We start from the raw sequence: 16,050 nt of genomic DNA, 5'->3' as shown, positions 1-16,050 counted from the left end.
ATACCAGGTATACACTTGTGGATGAATTGATTATTTACAAGAGCAGGATATTTTTAGTCCCAGGATCGAAGGTGAAGCAGTTCATTATGCGAGCTCTTCATGATTCACCTATAGCTGGTCACCCCGGATACTTTAAAACATATAGACAGGTACGAGAAAGATTCACTTGGAAGGGACTCAAGACAGATGTATTGCAGTATGTCCGTGAGTGTCCTGTGTGTCAGCAGAATAAGCTAGAACACACCTTCCCAGCAGGACTCCTACAGCCACTTCCTATTCCAGCTCAGAAGTGGGAATGCATATCCATGGATTTCATTACCGGGTTGCCCAAGGCTCAGGGTCGTGATTGCATTTATGTAGTGGTAGATAGACTAACGAAATACGCTCATTTCTTTCCCATCACCACTACCTATACCGCAGTACAGGTAGCCGAGGTATTTTTCAGAGAGATTTTCAAGTTGCATGGGATACCCCGCAGTATTGTCAGTGACAGGGATAGTAGATTCTTGAGTCATTTTTGGCAAGAGGTGTTCCGATTATGTGGAACTGAGCTCACACCCAGTACCAGTTATCATCCACAAACCGATGGACAAACAGAGATAGTAAACAAATGGGTGGAAGGTTACTTGAGGAATTATGTGGCTGATCAGCAGAAGACTTGGGTAAGATGGATTTATTTGTGTGAGTATTGCTATAACACCACTTTCCACATGTCTATCCAGATGACACCTTTTCGAGCATTATATGGCTATGATACACCCAGTTTCATTGACTTATTGATGGGAGATGTTAGGGTTCCACGTGCTGGGGATTTGATGCAAGAAAGTAAAGATATTATTAGCTCTCTACGTGATAACATCGCGCGGGCACAGAATCAGTATAAGCAATATGCAGATCAAAAGAGGACAGAGAGGAGCTTTGAGGTGGGCGACATGGTTTATTTAATGCTTCAGCCATTTCGGCAATCTACTCTCAAAAAGAGTGGGTCAGAAAAGCTTAAGCCTAGGTATTATGGACCTTTCAGGATCACCAGGCGAATAGGGGAATTGGCTTATGAACTTGAGCTACCAGCAGATAGCAAAGTATATAATGTGTTTCATGTATCACGCCTCAAAAAGGCGTTGGGACAGAATGTGATACCTTCTGCAGTATTACCGCCTTTGGATGATGAAGGGAAATTGATCCTAGTACCGGAATTCATTTTAGAAAGCAGAGAAAAACAGCTCCGCAGAAGAGTAATCAGAGAATATTTGGTTAAATGGAAGGATCTACCAGTCGAAGATGCTACTTGGGAGAATGAGACCATTTTGCAGCATTCAGCTCTGAGATTGCTTGAGGGCAAGCAATTTCAGGAAGGGCGGACTGTCATGTCCCTTTTTTAAACAGCATAACTTTACAGGGGATTTGCCTATCATCGACTCTCGTAGGCAAATGATTATGGGAAGAGGGTCATTTTTGTCTTCCGATAATTACAATTGAGTAAGTGGGGCCTACTCGTCCTAATATTAAATAAAGGTTGTACTCCAACTTTATCAAGTTATTTATTTAATTTTATAAAGTTTTACATCATAAAAGATGATTCCGGAAAACTTCCAGAAACTTCTCAGCGAAGGGAATAAATAGAGGACATAGGGCTCCCATTTGGAACAAGCAGTTTTGTGGATTCGATTTCTATTTCAATTAGAGCAATTTGTAGCCATTGGTCTGCAAATTTCCTTTAGGTCTTTGGGAACGAAAACTCCCTTGGGTCTGCATAACTGAGGTGGTGAGATATCCTCCGAAGGGTTGCGCATTGGAAGTGGTCTCCAACCATTTCATGTTGGGCTTATTTGCATATTCAGATTAGGTTAAGGGGAATGACTTCTTGGAATCCTGAGAATTGGAGAATTTGAAAGATAATCAATTCCTTCATATCTGTCCGACTTCATCTAGACGAATCAGTTCTATCAGGGAAAAGAACCCACCGTCTGCGAGCTGATAAAAAACGCACCAGTCAAACGAGTACCACAGCCAAGGCAAAATTCGTTCACTGCCAGATCGCGCTCGGGCCAGTTCCGTCATTTTTCAAAACAGTGGATATAATAAACGAAATCCTTACCCCTGTCAGGAAAAGCGTTCACGAGCGGGTATTACTTCATTAAAAGAAACGCAGTATGAGCCGCGGGGGGGGAGTGTAGGCACAGATCGGAGGCAATCAACGAAGTTTTTTTAAGGGAACCCGTCTTCCTGTCCGCACAGGTTCAGTCAAAGAACGGAGGTCGAGACCCCTGTTTTTTAATTCAGACTTCTCCCAACGATCCTGGGATATCATCAGACCGTTTCAAGTGCACAAGGGAAAAAAACAATATATGGCCAGAATGGGGTTATATCCGAAAACGGGTTAGGATCGCGAGACATGCATCAGATCTAGGGAAGAAGGTTGCCGACAGCAGGTATAGTTCGAAGTACAATGATGCATATTCGTCTCCATCCCTCTCATCAACGGATTGCATTAGGAACAACATAATCCATCATGCTACGGCAATTATGGGAGCCATAATAATTTCAGGTTCTTATTAACAATTCTATAGAAGTAAGGGCGGAATGCATTACACCAGGATTATTAAAAACTGTTACCATTACTGCCATAGCTAGTAATACAGAACTCAGCAAGTCTTGGTGTTTCCAGTTGTCATTTCATTTTTTTGGTGATGAATTATTAGTTTCAGTTTTATTGATAACTAGTAGGAGTTTGTTGCAAACTGTTTGACGAAACGTCAACCTCCTGAAGTACTAAAATTTTGGTGTTAAAAAGGTAATAATCCTGTTGGGGTTATTTCACCATAGGTCTGGAGGTGTTGCTTGCCTGATTAGAGATGACATTTTCAGGTTCGCACTAGTGGTTCACTTTGATGCATTTCTCCAAGTTCATGTGGCTTCGTATTAGGCGTCACAACCACCAACGAAGGGACATCTTTCTTGCAGTATGTTATTTTCCATCGACCTCTTCTCCATATGCCATAAATGGTGTTGAGGATGGGGACCCTTTTGGTGATCTTCACGAGAGTATCTCACAATTTGCAGCCTTAGGTGATATCATTATTCTTCGCGACTTCAATGCACAAACTAGGAATCTTCAGACTCCTATACATGACCGTAGCTCTAATTCGATTTGCACCTCTAAGATTAATCCGATCAATATGGGACTTCAGCATACCTCAAATGACGCCTCTGGGCCACTCTCTTGTTATGGTTGCCACCTCCTCTAGCTTTGTGAGTCTTCTGGTTTCTTGATCTTGAATGGTTTTTCTTTCCCGGCTCTGATCTCTTTACCTGTTGGCCACACTATGGTGGTGCGAGTGTTGTGGACCACCAGTGTTGTGGACTATGTCATCACCTCTTTTTCCTTCATTCCCTCCATTCACAATTTCACCATTTCTCGTCTCCCCTTTGTTGACCATGCTCTTCTTAGCATTGCTATTCACATTTCATTTCATTTGTTGCCTTCTTTTCAACCCTCTCCCATCCCGACTGACACTACCTATACTCCTGCTCACTTCTGCTACCCCAAGGGTGATGATGAGCTTTTCTCCTACCATCTCAGGAGACTTTTGACACCTGCTAGTTTCAGTGATTCACATGCGGCCTCTGTCATGTTTGATTTACTTGCTTCGGTCATTTAGGAGTCCGCTCTCCTTTCTATTCCTCAGTGCTCCTCTCCTTCTCTCAAATCTAAGCATCAAAATACTTGCCCTATGAATCAATGGTTTGATGCTGATTATAAAGCTTTCCATAGCTCTGTTCGCTCTTCTGTTGAGAATGACTCCTCTGTCTTCGCCCACCTGCATTTTTCTTATGTTCGTTTTCTTTGCCACAAGAAGCGTTCTTTTGCTTCTTCTCAATGCAGATCCCTTCGCTCCACGCTTATTCAGAATCCCCAGATCTTCTGGCGTACCCATTTCCCTAGGTGTCCCCCCCAGCCCTCCATCCTTGACTTTCACTCTTTGATCTCCCACACCATTACACTTTATGACATTCTAGGTCAGCCACCCCTTCATTCCACTCCACCTCTTTACTACCATCTATTCACCCCCTCCAGTATTTTTGAGGCCATTAGATCCATGAGATGCAGTAGAGCTACGGATGAGGATGGTTTCCAGGCAAAACTTTTCAAACTTGGTGCTTCGATTCTTGGATCCTACCTTCCTACACTCTTTTATAGAGTGGTTTGTACTGGGTTTCCTGAGTCCTAGTCACAACATGTGATTTATCCTATTCATAAGTCTGGGCCTGCTTCTGATATAGGTAACTACAGGACTATCATGATCGGGCATACTTTTGCCAAACACTATGCCACTGCTCTTAACACCATGCTATCTAAAGAGTTTGATAGGAGAGGCTGTAGGGCTAAAGGACAGGCCAATTTTCGTGCAAACTATCAGACTATGGATCACATCTTCACGTTGAGAGCTATTATTGAGGAGGCTAGGCACCGCTCTGAGAAAGTCTACTGTTGTTTTATGGATTTTTGCAAGCTTTTGATTCTATTCCTAGGATGACCTTATTTTAGAGACTTAGCAAGATTGGGATCTCAGATATGATGTTGACTGCTATTATGAGATTGTATGAGAAGGTTACTGGTAGACTCAAAACCCTAGAGGGCTTTTCTGCTCCAATTCAGAGCACCATTGGGGTGAAGCAGGGCTGTCCTCTTTCTCCTACTCTATTTGGTTTGTATATTGATGAGCTCAAGGATTTCCTTGTGAACTCCACACAACTTGGTAATGGGTGCTATTTGCGTCAGGTTTTGATCTCCATTCTCCTTTTCGCAGATGATGTTGTTCTTTTGGCCTCTTCTCCCAACTATTTATAGAGACTTCTTGATGACTTGGCTTCTCTTTATGATCAGCGTCAACTCGTGGTTAATCTAGCTAAGACTCGGGTTATGATCTTTAACTTTTTAAAGACCTCTCATCTTCATTTAATTTTTCAAGGGCGGGAGGTTGAGATCACTTCTTCTTATATGTGTCTCGGTGTAAAGTTTTTGGGGCCCCGCTTCAATTTGAGACCGGCTATCCAATCCAGGGTTAAGTAAGGGTATGGGTTCTTTGGTCATGCTCGAAAGACGGTGCTTCAAACATCATTTTCAAGACATTTCATCCAAGTTGTCCCTCTTGGACTCCTTGGTTAGACCGACCGTTCTCTATAGCCTAGTGGTTTGGGGACCTTCTCTTCTTGTTTTTGATTGTGCCTCCATTGAGTGTGTTCAGATGTTTCTCTTACGGCGTATTATTAGATGTCACAGACTCACCCCCCACATCATTGTCTTAGCGGAGTTTGGTGCTCATCCTTTCAAACTTGCAGTCATTTTTTACTTGATTTGGTTTCTCCATCAGCTTCGTGGATTTATAGATTCAGATGTCAACCAGCACAAATACTCTCATTTGGCATACTGTTTTTCTGTTGAGATTATGAGATCCGATACTAGCACTAGATGTCATTGTTGGTACGCCCAGGCCACCTCTTTGTTGGGTTTGATCAGGATTGAGATTGATTGTCTTCCTCCATACCAGTTCTCACTAGATGCTCCTACTCACCTCCTCCCCTCACGTCAAGAGTTGAACGAGTATGTCAAACAAGATATCTATAGACAGTACATTATCACTACTTAGAGTAATCCTCCTGGTGGATTACGTCCTAAAATGGCCTTTTATGCAGAGCATTTTCTTGAGATTCAAAATGGTATTATCGTGTGTTCTACCTATCTTTATCAATGTTGGTGTCACGCCCTGCATTTATCTTTGGGCTCCTTTAGAGTTGGCTCTCACCGTCTTCAGGTTTGGACCAATCATCATATGTATCGTGATAATCGGATTTGTAGACTGTGTACTTTGGCAGAGGTTGAGACTAAGACCCACTTCATATTTCGTTATCCTATATACTATGAGATCAGAGGGAGATTTTATTGTTTATTTAGAGATTGTTTTTCTCTTTCAGCATTCTTCAGCTATATGGATCAGCGGTGTCTTGCACTTTATTTACGGGAGGCCACCCAGCTTCGTGAGCATTCCCTACAGTCAGTCATACCTCAAGGCCATACCTTTGACCAGCTCATCACCATCTTTTTCTCCCCCTTGTCTCCTTCACAGGGTGTGGAAAGGCCTTCCAGTATCACACTGTACCAGCCTCTTCAAGCTGCGACACTCCTCTAGTGGTTCTCCGCGACAATCTATGACTCTGAATCATCCATGGTTATATCCTTCTGTGACTGATTTCTTTGTACCAAGGAAGGATCCTTAGTCCTTACCTTGGCTTTTTGGGTTTCGTGTCCTGTTTTGTTTCTTCTTAGTCACCATTTGGTGCTCCTACTTTGGCCAGCTCTTTTGTCTGTATGCTTAGTCCCATAAACCCCTGTGGTTTTTTGTTGGACATTAATAGTATTATCTTATCTTATCTTATCTTATCTCGACCTCTAACATGGTGAAAAGATTTGTCGTATTATTGACCAAGGGTGACAAGTCCGCCTCACCTTCTTGTTCATTAAGTTTCTTATCATAATCAAAACATTGAGTGTTTGTGATATTATTTTCAGTTTATTCCTATCTTGGTTGAAGTTTCTTCCAGAATAGCTTGGGGTTATTTTAACCAAGAAAAATCAGCTCATTTCACCTTGTAATCATAAAATCAACTTTTCTTCTTCTTTCAAATCTGCTTGTAGACTTTAATGTCAAGGTTTATTTTATTTGACTCTCTTAGATTTATCCTAGCCATTTTGCATCCGTTATTGAACCATGCATTGTCTAGAAAAGGGTTTGTTCCAGACATTCTTTTCTTTGTTCTTTTGCACTTTGGAAGAGCCTTGTGAATCAGATTTGTCAACATATGGTTATTAACATCATGCACGTAAATTTTCTCCCCCTTACAAAGTCTCTCATGTGTAGCCTTGAAGATGTTACCATTTTTTGGAGCCAAGAATTCTACCTTGTGAGAGTGGTTGTTGAGGGCATTAAGCTTTGCCCCAAGCTGCTTATTTTCTGCCCATGACAAATTTATGTACAGCGGTCTATGATCTGACTTGAGTTCCCATATGCATTCCCCACTCTCAACTTCCTAAATGATCTCATATAAATTATGCAAACAAATTGCATAATCTACCACACTTGCACCATTGTAAGTGTTGCAAGTGAAATTGCCCAACTTTGACAATATAGCCAAACTATTGCAAATTATTAGATCAAAAGTGCCAAATACAGTGTTCAATTCTAACCCAAAATGATTGCACAGCCTTTAACATCTTTTGAGACTCTTTCCTAGTAATGTTTTCTCTTTTCTGTGAGCCAAATAGGATTATAGTTTTCTTTGAAGCTGAGTATACTAGATTTTCCCATTTGTTGTTCTAACATTAAAATCTCTAACAAGGAGAACATCCCCTCGCTACAAAAACACAACAACATCCTTCTTTAAGGCTGCAAAAGGATCTTTGTGATCTAAACCACATTTTTTATTAGTATTAGAAACTTGTGGGGCAAAATAATTGTTGTGATCCTAAGAAGACTACCATTTTCCAAGGCTTTGAATCATATAAACTGTTTTTTGAAGTCTTCCTTTGTCAACTGAATGGCACGTCCTTTTTCTTTCACTAGAACCATTATACCACCATGACCTTTACCATTTTTTGCTGCCTCATTCCACACTGCCAACTTTCAATAGCCTTCAAACAAGGGAGTCTTACATCCTTCCTGCTCATGCATCTCTAAAAGACAAATAATATTTTTACCCTCTACAAAAGGCCCTACTCTCGCACTATGCCTACTCTGATAACATATTAAGAATATGGGTAGAGATAAACAGAAGTGGCAATAGTTAAACACAAAACAACAACATGCTTCTTATATTTCATTCAATACATATTATATATTTATAGGATTCTCTTATCCTATACTGAGATGTTTTAACAACTCAATATAAAAGCATTCATACCACTATTATAATAACATGTTTTACAAACTCTAGCACTCCTAACAATAATTGTTTCATCCATCCTCTGATGCAATATTTCCAACACCTACCACGTTTACTCACTAATCCTAGATATGTTTGCTTGTAGGAAAATCAAATGAATAATTTCTAATGTCTCTTGATGAATTAGCAACTTAATTAAATAAATAAATTGAGGATTTCTAACAGTTTTTATAACAAATAAATAATAGATTCAACCAAATTCCATACCTATCACTTTATATTATAGATGGGTTTTTTTTCCTGAATTAAACTCAGACTTAGAAATCTTATTCCTTGATGCCCTCAAACGGATTGGTCTCCCCTCTTTTATATCATCCATGGTTGGATGGGTCATAACTCATGTCCTTTCCATCTTCGTATTGTGCCTTTTCATGGTCGACTGCCTTTCCATTATGTCTTTTCATGATTGGTGGGCTTCGTATTGTGCCCCTTCAGGGTCAGCTATCTATATACAGTGCCCTATCTTGGTTAGTTGCCTAAATATTGTGCCCTACCTTGATTAGTTGTCCTATGTATTGTGCTTTTGCATGATTTTTGGGCTGAAATGAAATTAGTATACTACTTAAGGATTACCGCCCAATGGCAGAGTTTTATTTCATCGCCCAAAGTTAAATGATGATTGGCATCAGCAGTTGACTTCTATTTATGGTGTGGCATGACACCACACATGCCAAAAAAATACTATTTTCCAATCGTGTTGGATATTGTGATTTTTTTTTTAAAGTTTGACATGAAACTTCCCAAAATTGATTTTAAAAACTCCATTAATGTGAAAAAAATTCTTTTTAGTATGTGAGAATTTTTTTTTGCTCACCATGGTCACCATGGGCATTCCCATGACCCAATCCGACATTCAGTTTAAGGCGAGACTAATCCCTTGGGATATGGGTAAGGGCTCATACATTGAACATACCATTTAAACTTGGGGAGTCGAACTCATGTCCAATGGGGAGAAAACCCATCGCCCAACCCAACTCATCTCCCTGTCGCAAGCTTATTAAGTTTAGAATTATATTGTTTATTTAATTATTTTCTAAACTGCAATATATTTAGATATTTTTCTTGTTTAACTAATATTTAAGTTTAATTTTATCATTAATATTTAAGTTTTATTTTATTTTATCTAAATTTAGATTTAAAATGGTGTTATTGTTAATTTAATTAAGGTCCTAATTTGTATTATTTTTTGTACATTGCAAATTGTTAAATCAACTTACAATTACTTATGTAACAATTATGTACCTATGTTACTTTCAAAGCAATGAAAATCTCCTTTGATAACTTAGAAAATTGTATTAAATATAGGTGTGTGTATTTTTTTGAATGTTGTATCTAGCCATATCCATATTATGGGTCTTCAAAAATGGCCATATCCCTTTTCGATACTACATTTGTGCCCATGCAACTTTTTTATTCAGTTTCTTAAAAGAAGTAGGAAAGGCTATTGTGATTGGACAGAAAATTTGGATATTGAATTTTGGTTCACCTCACTCCTATTTCAGCATGGTTCAGTCTTCTTTCGAGATTACAAACCTCCATACGAGATCAATGAATTCAGAGAAAAAAAACTACTTTTATAAGACCTATCTGTACCAACTGCCATGGCACTAAAAGACTTGCCCAAAGGAAAAACAAAACGGACTTCTTTCATGATATGAAGAACTAAAAAGGATAACCATGCATGGGGTTCGATTCTCCCATCAAAGCAAGATTCAAAATCTCACCTGGGAGAAGAGAGGCTAGGATGAAGATACTGCCCCTATAATTAATTTATAACACCTAATGTATTCAAGTGTTAATAGGTCCTATATTTATGAGTGTTTATATATAAATAATAATAGACATGAGGTGAGCTACTCATTTCAGGACCATTAGTCCATTATACACTCTAAAATAAGTCACCATCTAGCACTTATACAAGTTGAAGCATGAGATACTGTTCAAGCTTGTCCAAAATGGTTTTGATTCTTGCTACTCTAAAAGAATTCAGAAAGCGTGAAAGTAAAACTAGAGATGGAGAAGTTGCAAACATCAGAGACAATAGATTTGATAATTCACTGAAATTTCAATTTGAGTAAAATTGCTAGTAATTGCATATGATAGATTTGAAACAAGATTTAGGCACAAGAAATATAAAGGACTAACCAATGGTTGCATGCGGTATTTCCCAACTGGATAGAGATAAGGATTTGGTTTCTGCATCTTATATGCAGTGAACCAGAGAATGAAGCCTGATAGAAGATCCAAGAGCGAATCTAAGGTTGAAGCAATTATGGCTAATGAGCCACTCCTTATTGATGCAATAATTTTAGCAGTAAAAAGTACAACATTTGCAAAGTTGGACACTTGAATTGCAGTCCTCTCACTTTTTGCAACCATTTCACGATCTTCCTGAAAGAAATCAAGCAAAGAGTATGAGTTTAAATAATCACACTCCTTGGTAAAATAAGGCTTCATGATGCAACTTCTTTGATGAAAATGCATAACAACAAAAGGATAAAACCAACCTCAGACATGCTAGGCAGATTTTCATGTGGAAGTACAGAATCCATTTCTCTAAAACGTTCAAGCATCTCCTCTTGCTGCTGATAATAATCATCCACTCCATCATTGGGACCTGCCAAGGAGTATGAAGAAACAGCTAAAAACTAGTACATGCACACATCTGAATCGTAGAACTCCAGAGCTTTTCTCCATGTTGCTCTATAAAGGATATACTACTGCTATCTATCTTCATATATTTAATCAAAAGACTTAAAAAGAACAGTTATTTGAGATGAAAAGAATCATAAAATTTCATGACTCTATAAGCACATCATTATATTCTTCTACAAGTTAAAAGGAGAGCGTCCCTCAATTTTCATTACTCATTCTGATGACCTATTTTGATGAACCAGTTTTTGACCCGTTTTGATGACACTGCTGAGCAGGATAACATATCTAAAGTAATACTGGGTCAGATTTGTGAACAGAACTTGCGTACAATCAGATTCTGGAATCCTCTATTAAGTCAAGTTCAAACCAAGCACTGACATACATTTTCCTAATGAAAGAGATACTTCAATAAATAGTTATATTTTCTCTTTCTTCTGTTTAGTAAGATAATCACTAATGACTACTGCAGATAATCTATACCACTCAAGTTAGCCACCACCATGGAGATCCTAATTCTTGCAATCATGATACCACTAAAGAGAATCAGTATACTATGCTATCCAATTCATGCTTTCTTTGCCTGTGCAAGCTTCTTCTTTTGACTGTTACATATCTACTCAAACATTTACATAATGCTAACTGATGTTTGGCAAATGCAACATATCAATAAACACGGAGGTAATAAATTCAAGAAAACAAAAAGCATACTGATAAAATCATATGTTAAATTTCCTATAGTGTAACTAAACCCAGACCAGTGGGAGCTATGATGTTGCAACTCATATGAATGCAGGCATCTCCACAACAAAAGATAAGACTATGATAAAAACTTTATGGGGGCAGATTCTAGAAGCTTTCTGCAAAAAGAAATTTGTGTGCTCATTGAATATAGAAAGGCCAAATGTATAGCACACGATTCTATTGTAAAAATAGATCTCATGATGAAAAAAATCCTCACTAAGCAGTTTCTAAATTTCACAAATTCTGTGTTTAGATATATTAAACTGAAGTATCTATCAGTGGAACAAACAAAGTTAAATATTGCAAAGGTCAAAGAATGTCATGACGATTAAGAATATTCTGCAACGATGTTTTGTACAATTCAAATCTCTTATTTTACAGTGCTTTAGTAATTAGACCAAATCCCTAGAAGTACACTACTAGCAACAAGTTGAAGTCAATAAGTATTTACAGATTAAACACTGGAGATCTGGTGTAAGGAAACTCTTATATTTTTCCAATACATTTATCTCCAGAACTTTTCCCTGATTAGAAACAAAGGCTATTGCCACATCATACAACTACTTCAAAGAAATTCAAATGATTAGACCCCATTTTCTAACTGCTGATAACAAATCACACAGTACTTCATTAGTATAAGTTATCAAAACATCCTCTGGTTCTATTGATCCATTAGAGTTTCCTATTTGCTATATGATCTTGTGATTCAAATCTTAGAGCCCAGTCAATTGCATACAATAAATCATTAGATACCTCACATGATATACCTTCAATTATTTGATTTCTACAGTCATTACCATAAACAAACAATATATAACCCTATCAGTGAATTTGCACTAGTAACTACCACCAATTTTACTTTACAGAAGGAAAATACTGCCCCACAAGTGTGTAGGAAAATAAAACTCAAGATTCACTGTGAATAACCACAAAATCAATCCCTAATTGCCGGTCCCTGCCATTGTATTTATCATATTAGACATGGATATATATGTAAAAAGGAGTCCATAAAGCTCTTTGCAAGAAGTGTTTCACCAATGAGTTTAACAACATTGTGACTAGGACATGGAAAATTATTTTAGAGGGACCTCATTGTCATGTGTTCTTGGTCGACACAGTTATGATATTCTACATTCAGCCAATTTTATCAGATATGATTTGATGTGATGACTGACTCATATTGAAACCAATGGTATTATAATTGATTGATTGCTAGCTCCCATGAAGGTGGTTGTGTCTGCTGCATTCCACAGCTAGGACCTCTATCCTAATATGATTTGTGAAGCTACGTGTGCAGTGTTCAGCAGATCGTGTTGGGAAGGAGTTGCCATGGAGAGTAAGAGCCCGGTTTTAATTGTTTGATTGTTTAGAGCTTTTGTTTTCTGGTGTGGGATCTTTTGGTAGAAAGGGGTTTTTGTTTGGGTCTCTTCATTTGCACCCAGATGGTTGGTTGTGGGATTTCCAACAAATTGATGGTTGCTAGAGATGTGCCACCTGGTGGATCTTCTTCGGGGTTGCATGCACAGTCGACTAAGTCATTTTATGTGGGGGTGAGATTGAAGTGGAATAAAGTTAATGGTTGTCTTTTGAGTAGTCAAGATCATCCTGTCCTCATTCTTCCAAAGTCTATTATAGAGGATGATGAGTATTGGACCAAACACGCTTTGACTTGTATGTCTCTCGAAATTTTGATTTCTTTTTTGGCTCTTGAAGCTTGGATCCATCACTCGTGATGGATGGAGAGTGATATGGACATTATGTTGGCTACGAATAGCTAGCTCTTGGTCATCTTCTCTTGCATGTCTGATCAGAATCATATCTATGAGGGAGCCCCATATTTTTATAATCGTGTGGAGCTGTTTCTTAAACCTTGGCATAGGGGGTTCAAATATACGGAGAAACTACCATCACAGGTTCCTATCTAGGTTCACTTTCCAAGGATTCCTTTAGAATTTTGGTGGGAAGACATTTTATGCAAGATTGTTGCATTACTTGGGAAGTTGGTCACTGTTGCTTAACAATCCTTAGAAAAAAAGTCATTTTCTATGCCTAAATTTGTGTTGAAATTGATTTGAGTAATCCACTACTAAACTCTTTGGAAATTTGTTTAGACTCTTGTAAATAAGGCAACAAATAGACTATGAATCTTTCCCTTTCTAGTGTAGGATATGCCATGAGTATGGACATTTGCAGCAAAAGTGCCCTCACATTTCTAAGGGGAATAATGGCTTTGTTGGAGGTCTCGGTGGGTCTTCTTCCACAAGACCAAAGATGGATAAGTGAAGTATGGGAAAGCTCCAATGGATCAGACAGGCCTAGATAAGGATGGCTTTCCTATTAGGCCCAAGGCCAAGGGTCATAGATAGAAGAGATCCTATAGGGATCGACAACCTAATGCAAGTTTTAATTGGTTTGAGGTGCTAGATATTATGGCCTTAGACGAAGGTATTTCTCCAGATGTTTCTTCTGGTGCGACTAGCTTAGGTGGGGGGATCCCCCATAGTATGACTCCCGTGTCTTGAACCGGGGTGTAATCCGTGGCCCCGAGTATGGAGTTCTTTTGCTCTTGTTGTGCTATAAGATGCGGACATTGTCTTGGCAAACTCGGTTAAGGAGGTGCCTGACTCTAGTAAAGGCAAGGGGTCTTCTTCAACATTGGGTTTGATGCAAAGACCTCTTAAGAAAGTTTCTTTTGCCACTGCTTCAAAAGATGATCAGAAAAAAGACCAAGAGAAAATCAAAATAACAAGAGATTTGGTGGTACAGTCTGGTATTGTCAAGCCCATGGAAGTTCATTTCCATCACTCAATAATTATTCTTTCATGGAATGTTAGGGGGTTGAATAGCATCCCCGAAAGAAAGAAAAAAAGCTATTCTTGAGTTCATTTTCCTCTCTTTTAGGAACCAAGGAAGATTACTCCTCTAGTGGATATCTAGTTGCTCAGCTCTTTGTATGGTTGCCACTAGTTTAGACACTGGTGAGACGATTTTGATCACAAATGTGTATGCTCTTGTTGATCTCTTTGGCAAGATAGGGCTTTGGTCTCATATAAGGTATGTTAGGGCTTGTACCCCTTTCCTTCCTTGGATTTTATAAGGGGATTTTAGTTTTGTTTAAAGTTTGGAGGAGAAAAGGGGTGCCCTGGTTCGTTTGGGACCCTTTTCTAAGCTTTTACATGAAAATGTGGATCTTTTGCATTTTAATTATATCAGACCTGTTAATGGGCTCTTTACTCGGGATAATCAAAGGGTTGGGGAAGATGATGTCTCTAAGCGTTGGGATAGATTTTTGGTTTCCTATTTATGATTGGAGGCAATCTCACTCCCTCTTCTGAAATTCTGGATTGGAGGGGTTATGATCATTTGCATATTAAATTCTTAGCTAGTTGTGTTGTTGTTCCCAAAAATCCTCCTTTTAAGTTCCACTTGATGTGGCTTCACAACTCTTCTCTCCATGACTTAACGGTTCACTAATGGAGGGATGGTGGCCCCACCTATGGTGCTGTTATTTATTCATTTGTTAAAAAATTACAGTATGTTAAATGGCAGCTCAAGAAACGGAACAGATAATGCTTTGGCAATCTTTATACCATGGGGGGGAGGACCAAAGAACATTTGGCAGTTATTACACAAAAGATTCGGGATTTTGGTTTTTCTGAGGTTTTGGGCAGTGCTAAGTGTTAGGCTTCTAGAGATTTAGCAGAATAGGAACTTAGGGAGGAAATTTATTGGAAGCACAAGGCCAGGATTGATTGGCTCTAGGAAGGGGATAGGAAAACCGCCTTTCATATATCAATGCAGGCTCATCAGAATAGGAGTTTTGTTTTCCTCTTTGGTTAATTCAAATGGACTTCAAGTGACTTCTTTATCAACTTTGGCTTGGGGGGCTTTCCAGTTCTATTTGGCCCTCTTTTCTAACGATTCACCTTCTATTGACAATGAGGAGAACATTATCTTGTCTTTTATTTCCTCCCTTATTACCAATAAAATGAATGATTCTCTCATGAGACCGATTTCTATGCTTGAATTGGAGGAGGTTGTTTTTGGAATGCTCCTAGCCTTGACGGATTTCCAGCCAAAAAAATTACAAATTCTAGGATATTACTAATAAGGATTTTTTAGATGTGGTTCACAAATCATATAATATCAAACAAATGCTCCAGGCCCTGAACTCTACATTCTTGGTTCTTATTCCAGAAAAAGGGAAGGGGCTAAATTGGATTTCTTTTGGCCTATTGCTTTGTGTAATGTGGTCTAGAAAGTTATTACTAGGCTGATTGTTGAGAGGCTAAAATTGTGGCTTCCAACTATTATCTCAAATGAGCAAGGAGGTTTTGTGGCTGGAAAACAAATTTTGGATGGAGCAAATATTGCTACTTATGCATTCCGCTCTATGGCTGCCTCTAGGGAAAGATCTATGCTCATCAAACATGATATAGCTAAGGATTATGATAGAGTTAAATGGGACTTTTTGCAAAAATTTCTTCTTGCCTTCGGCTTTAGTCTAGAGTGGGTGAGTTGGACTTTGAGTTGTGATGCTTCTTCCTTTTTGTTCTTCTTAATGGTGAGTCTTCTGAGGTATTTGAGGCCTCTACAGGTCTTCGCCAAGGTGAACCTCTCTCTCCCTATATGTTTATTATTATGGCGAAGGGC

At 38.7% G+C, this 16,050-nt stretch overlaps 1 protein-coding gene across 2 annotated transcripts in view; it reads right to left on the bottom strand.

The window, feature by feature from the left end:
* The window catches only part of LOC149580169 (metal tolerance protein 5-like), a 182,637-nt gene that overhangs the window by 127,903 nt on the left and 38,684 nt on the right, over positions 1-16,050 (bottom strand). For both annotated transcript variants that reach the window (XM_089789873.1, XM_089789866.1), the window contains exons 2-3: positions 10,509-10,618; positions 10,147-10,392 (exon numbers count right to left, since the gene is read on the bottom strand). In XM_089789873.1, coding sequence (XP_089645999.1) covers positions 10,147-10,392; positions 10,509-10,618 — 356 coding nt within the window. The remainder of the gene's footprint in view (positions 1-10,146; positions 10,393-10,508; positions 10,619-16,050) is intronic.

The sequence above is a fragment of the Cupressus sempervirens genome, chromosome 1, assembly GCF_028749045.1.
Source record: "Cupressus sempervirens isolate cs-2001-9-10 chromosome 1, ASM2874904v1, whole genome shotgun sequence".
Classification (NCBI taxonomy): domain Eukaryota; kingdom Viridiplantae; phylum Streptophyta; class Pinopsida; order Cupressales; family Cupressaceae; genus Cupressus; species Cupressus sempervirens.
This window is presented reverse-complemented; position numbering and strand designations above follow the sequence as displayed.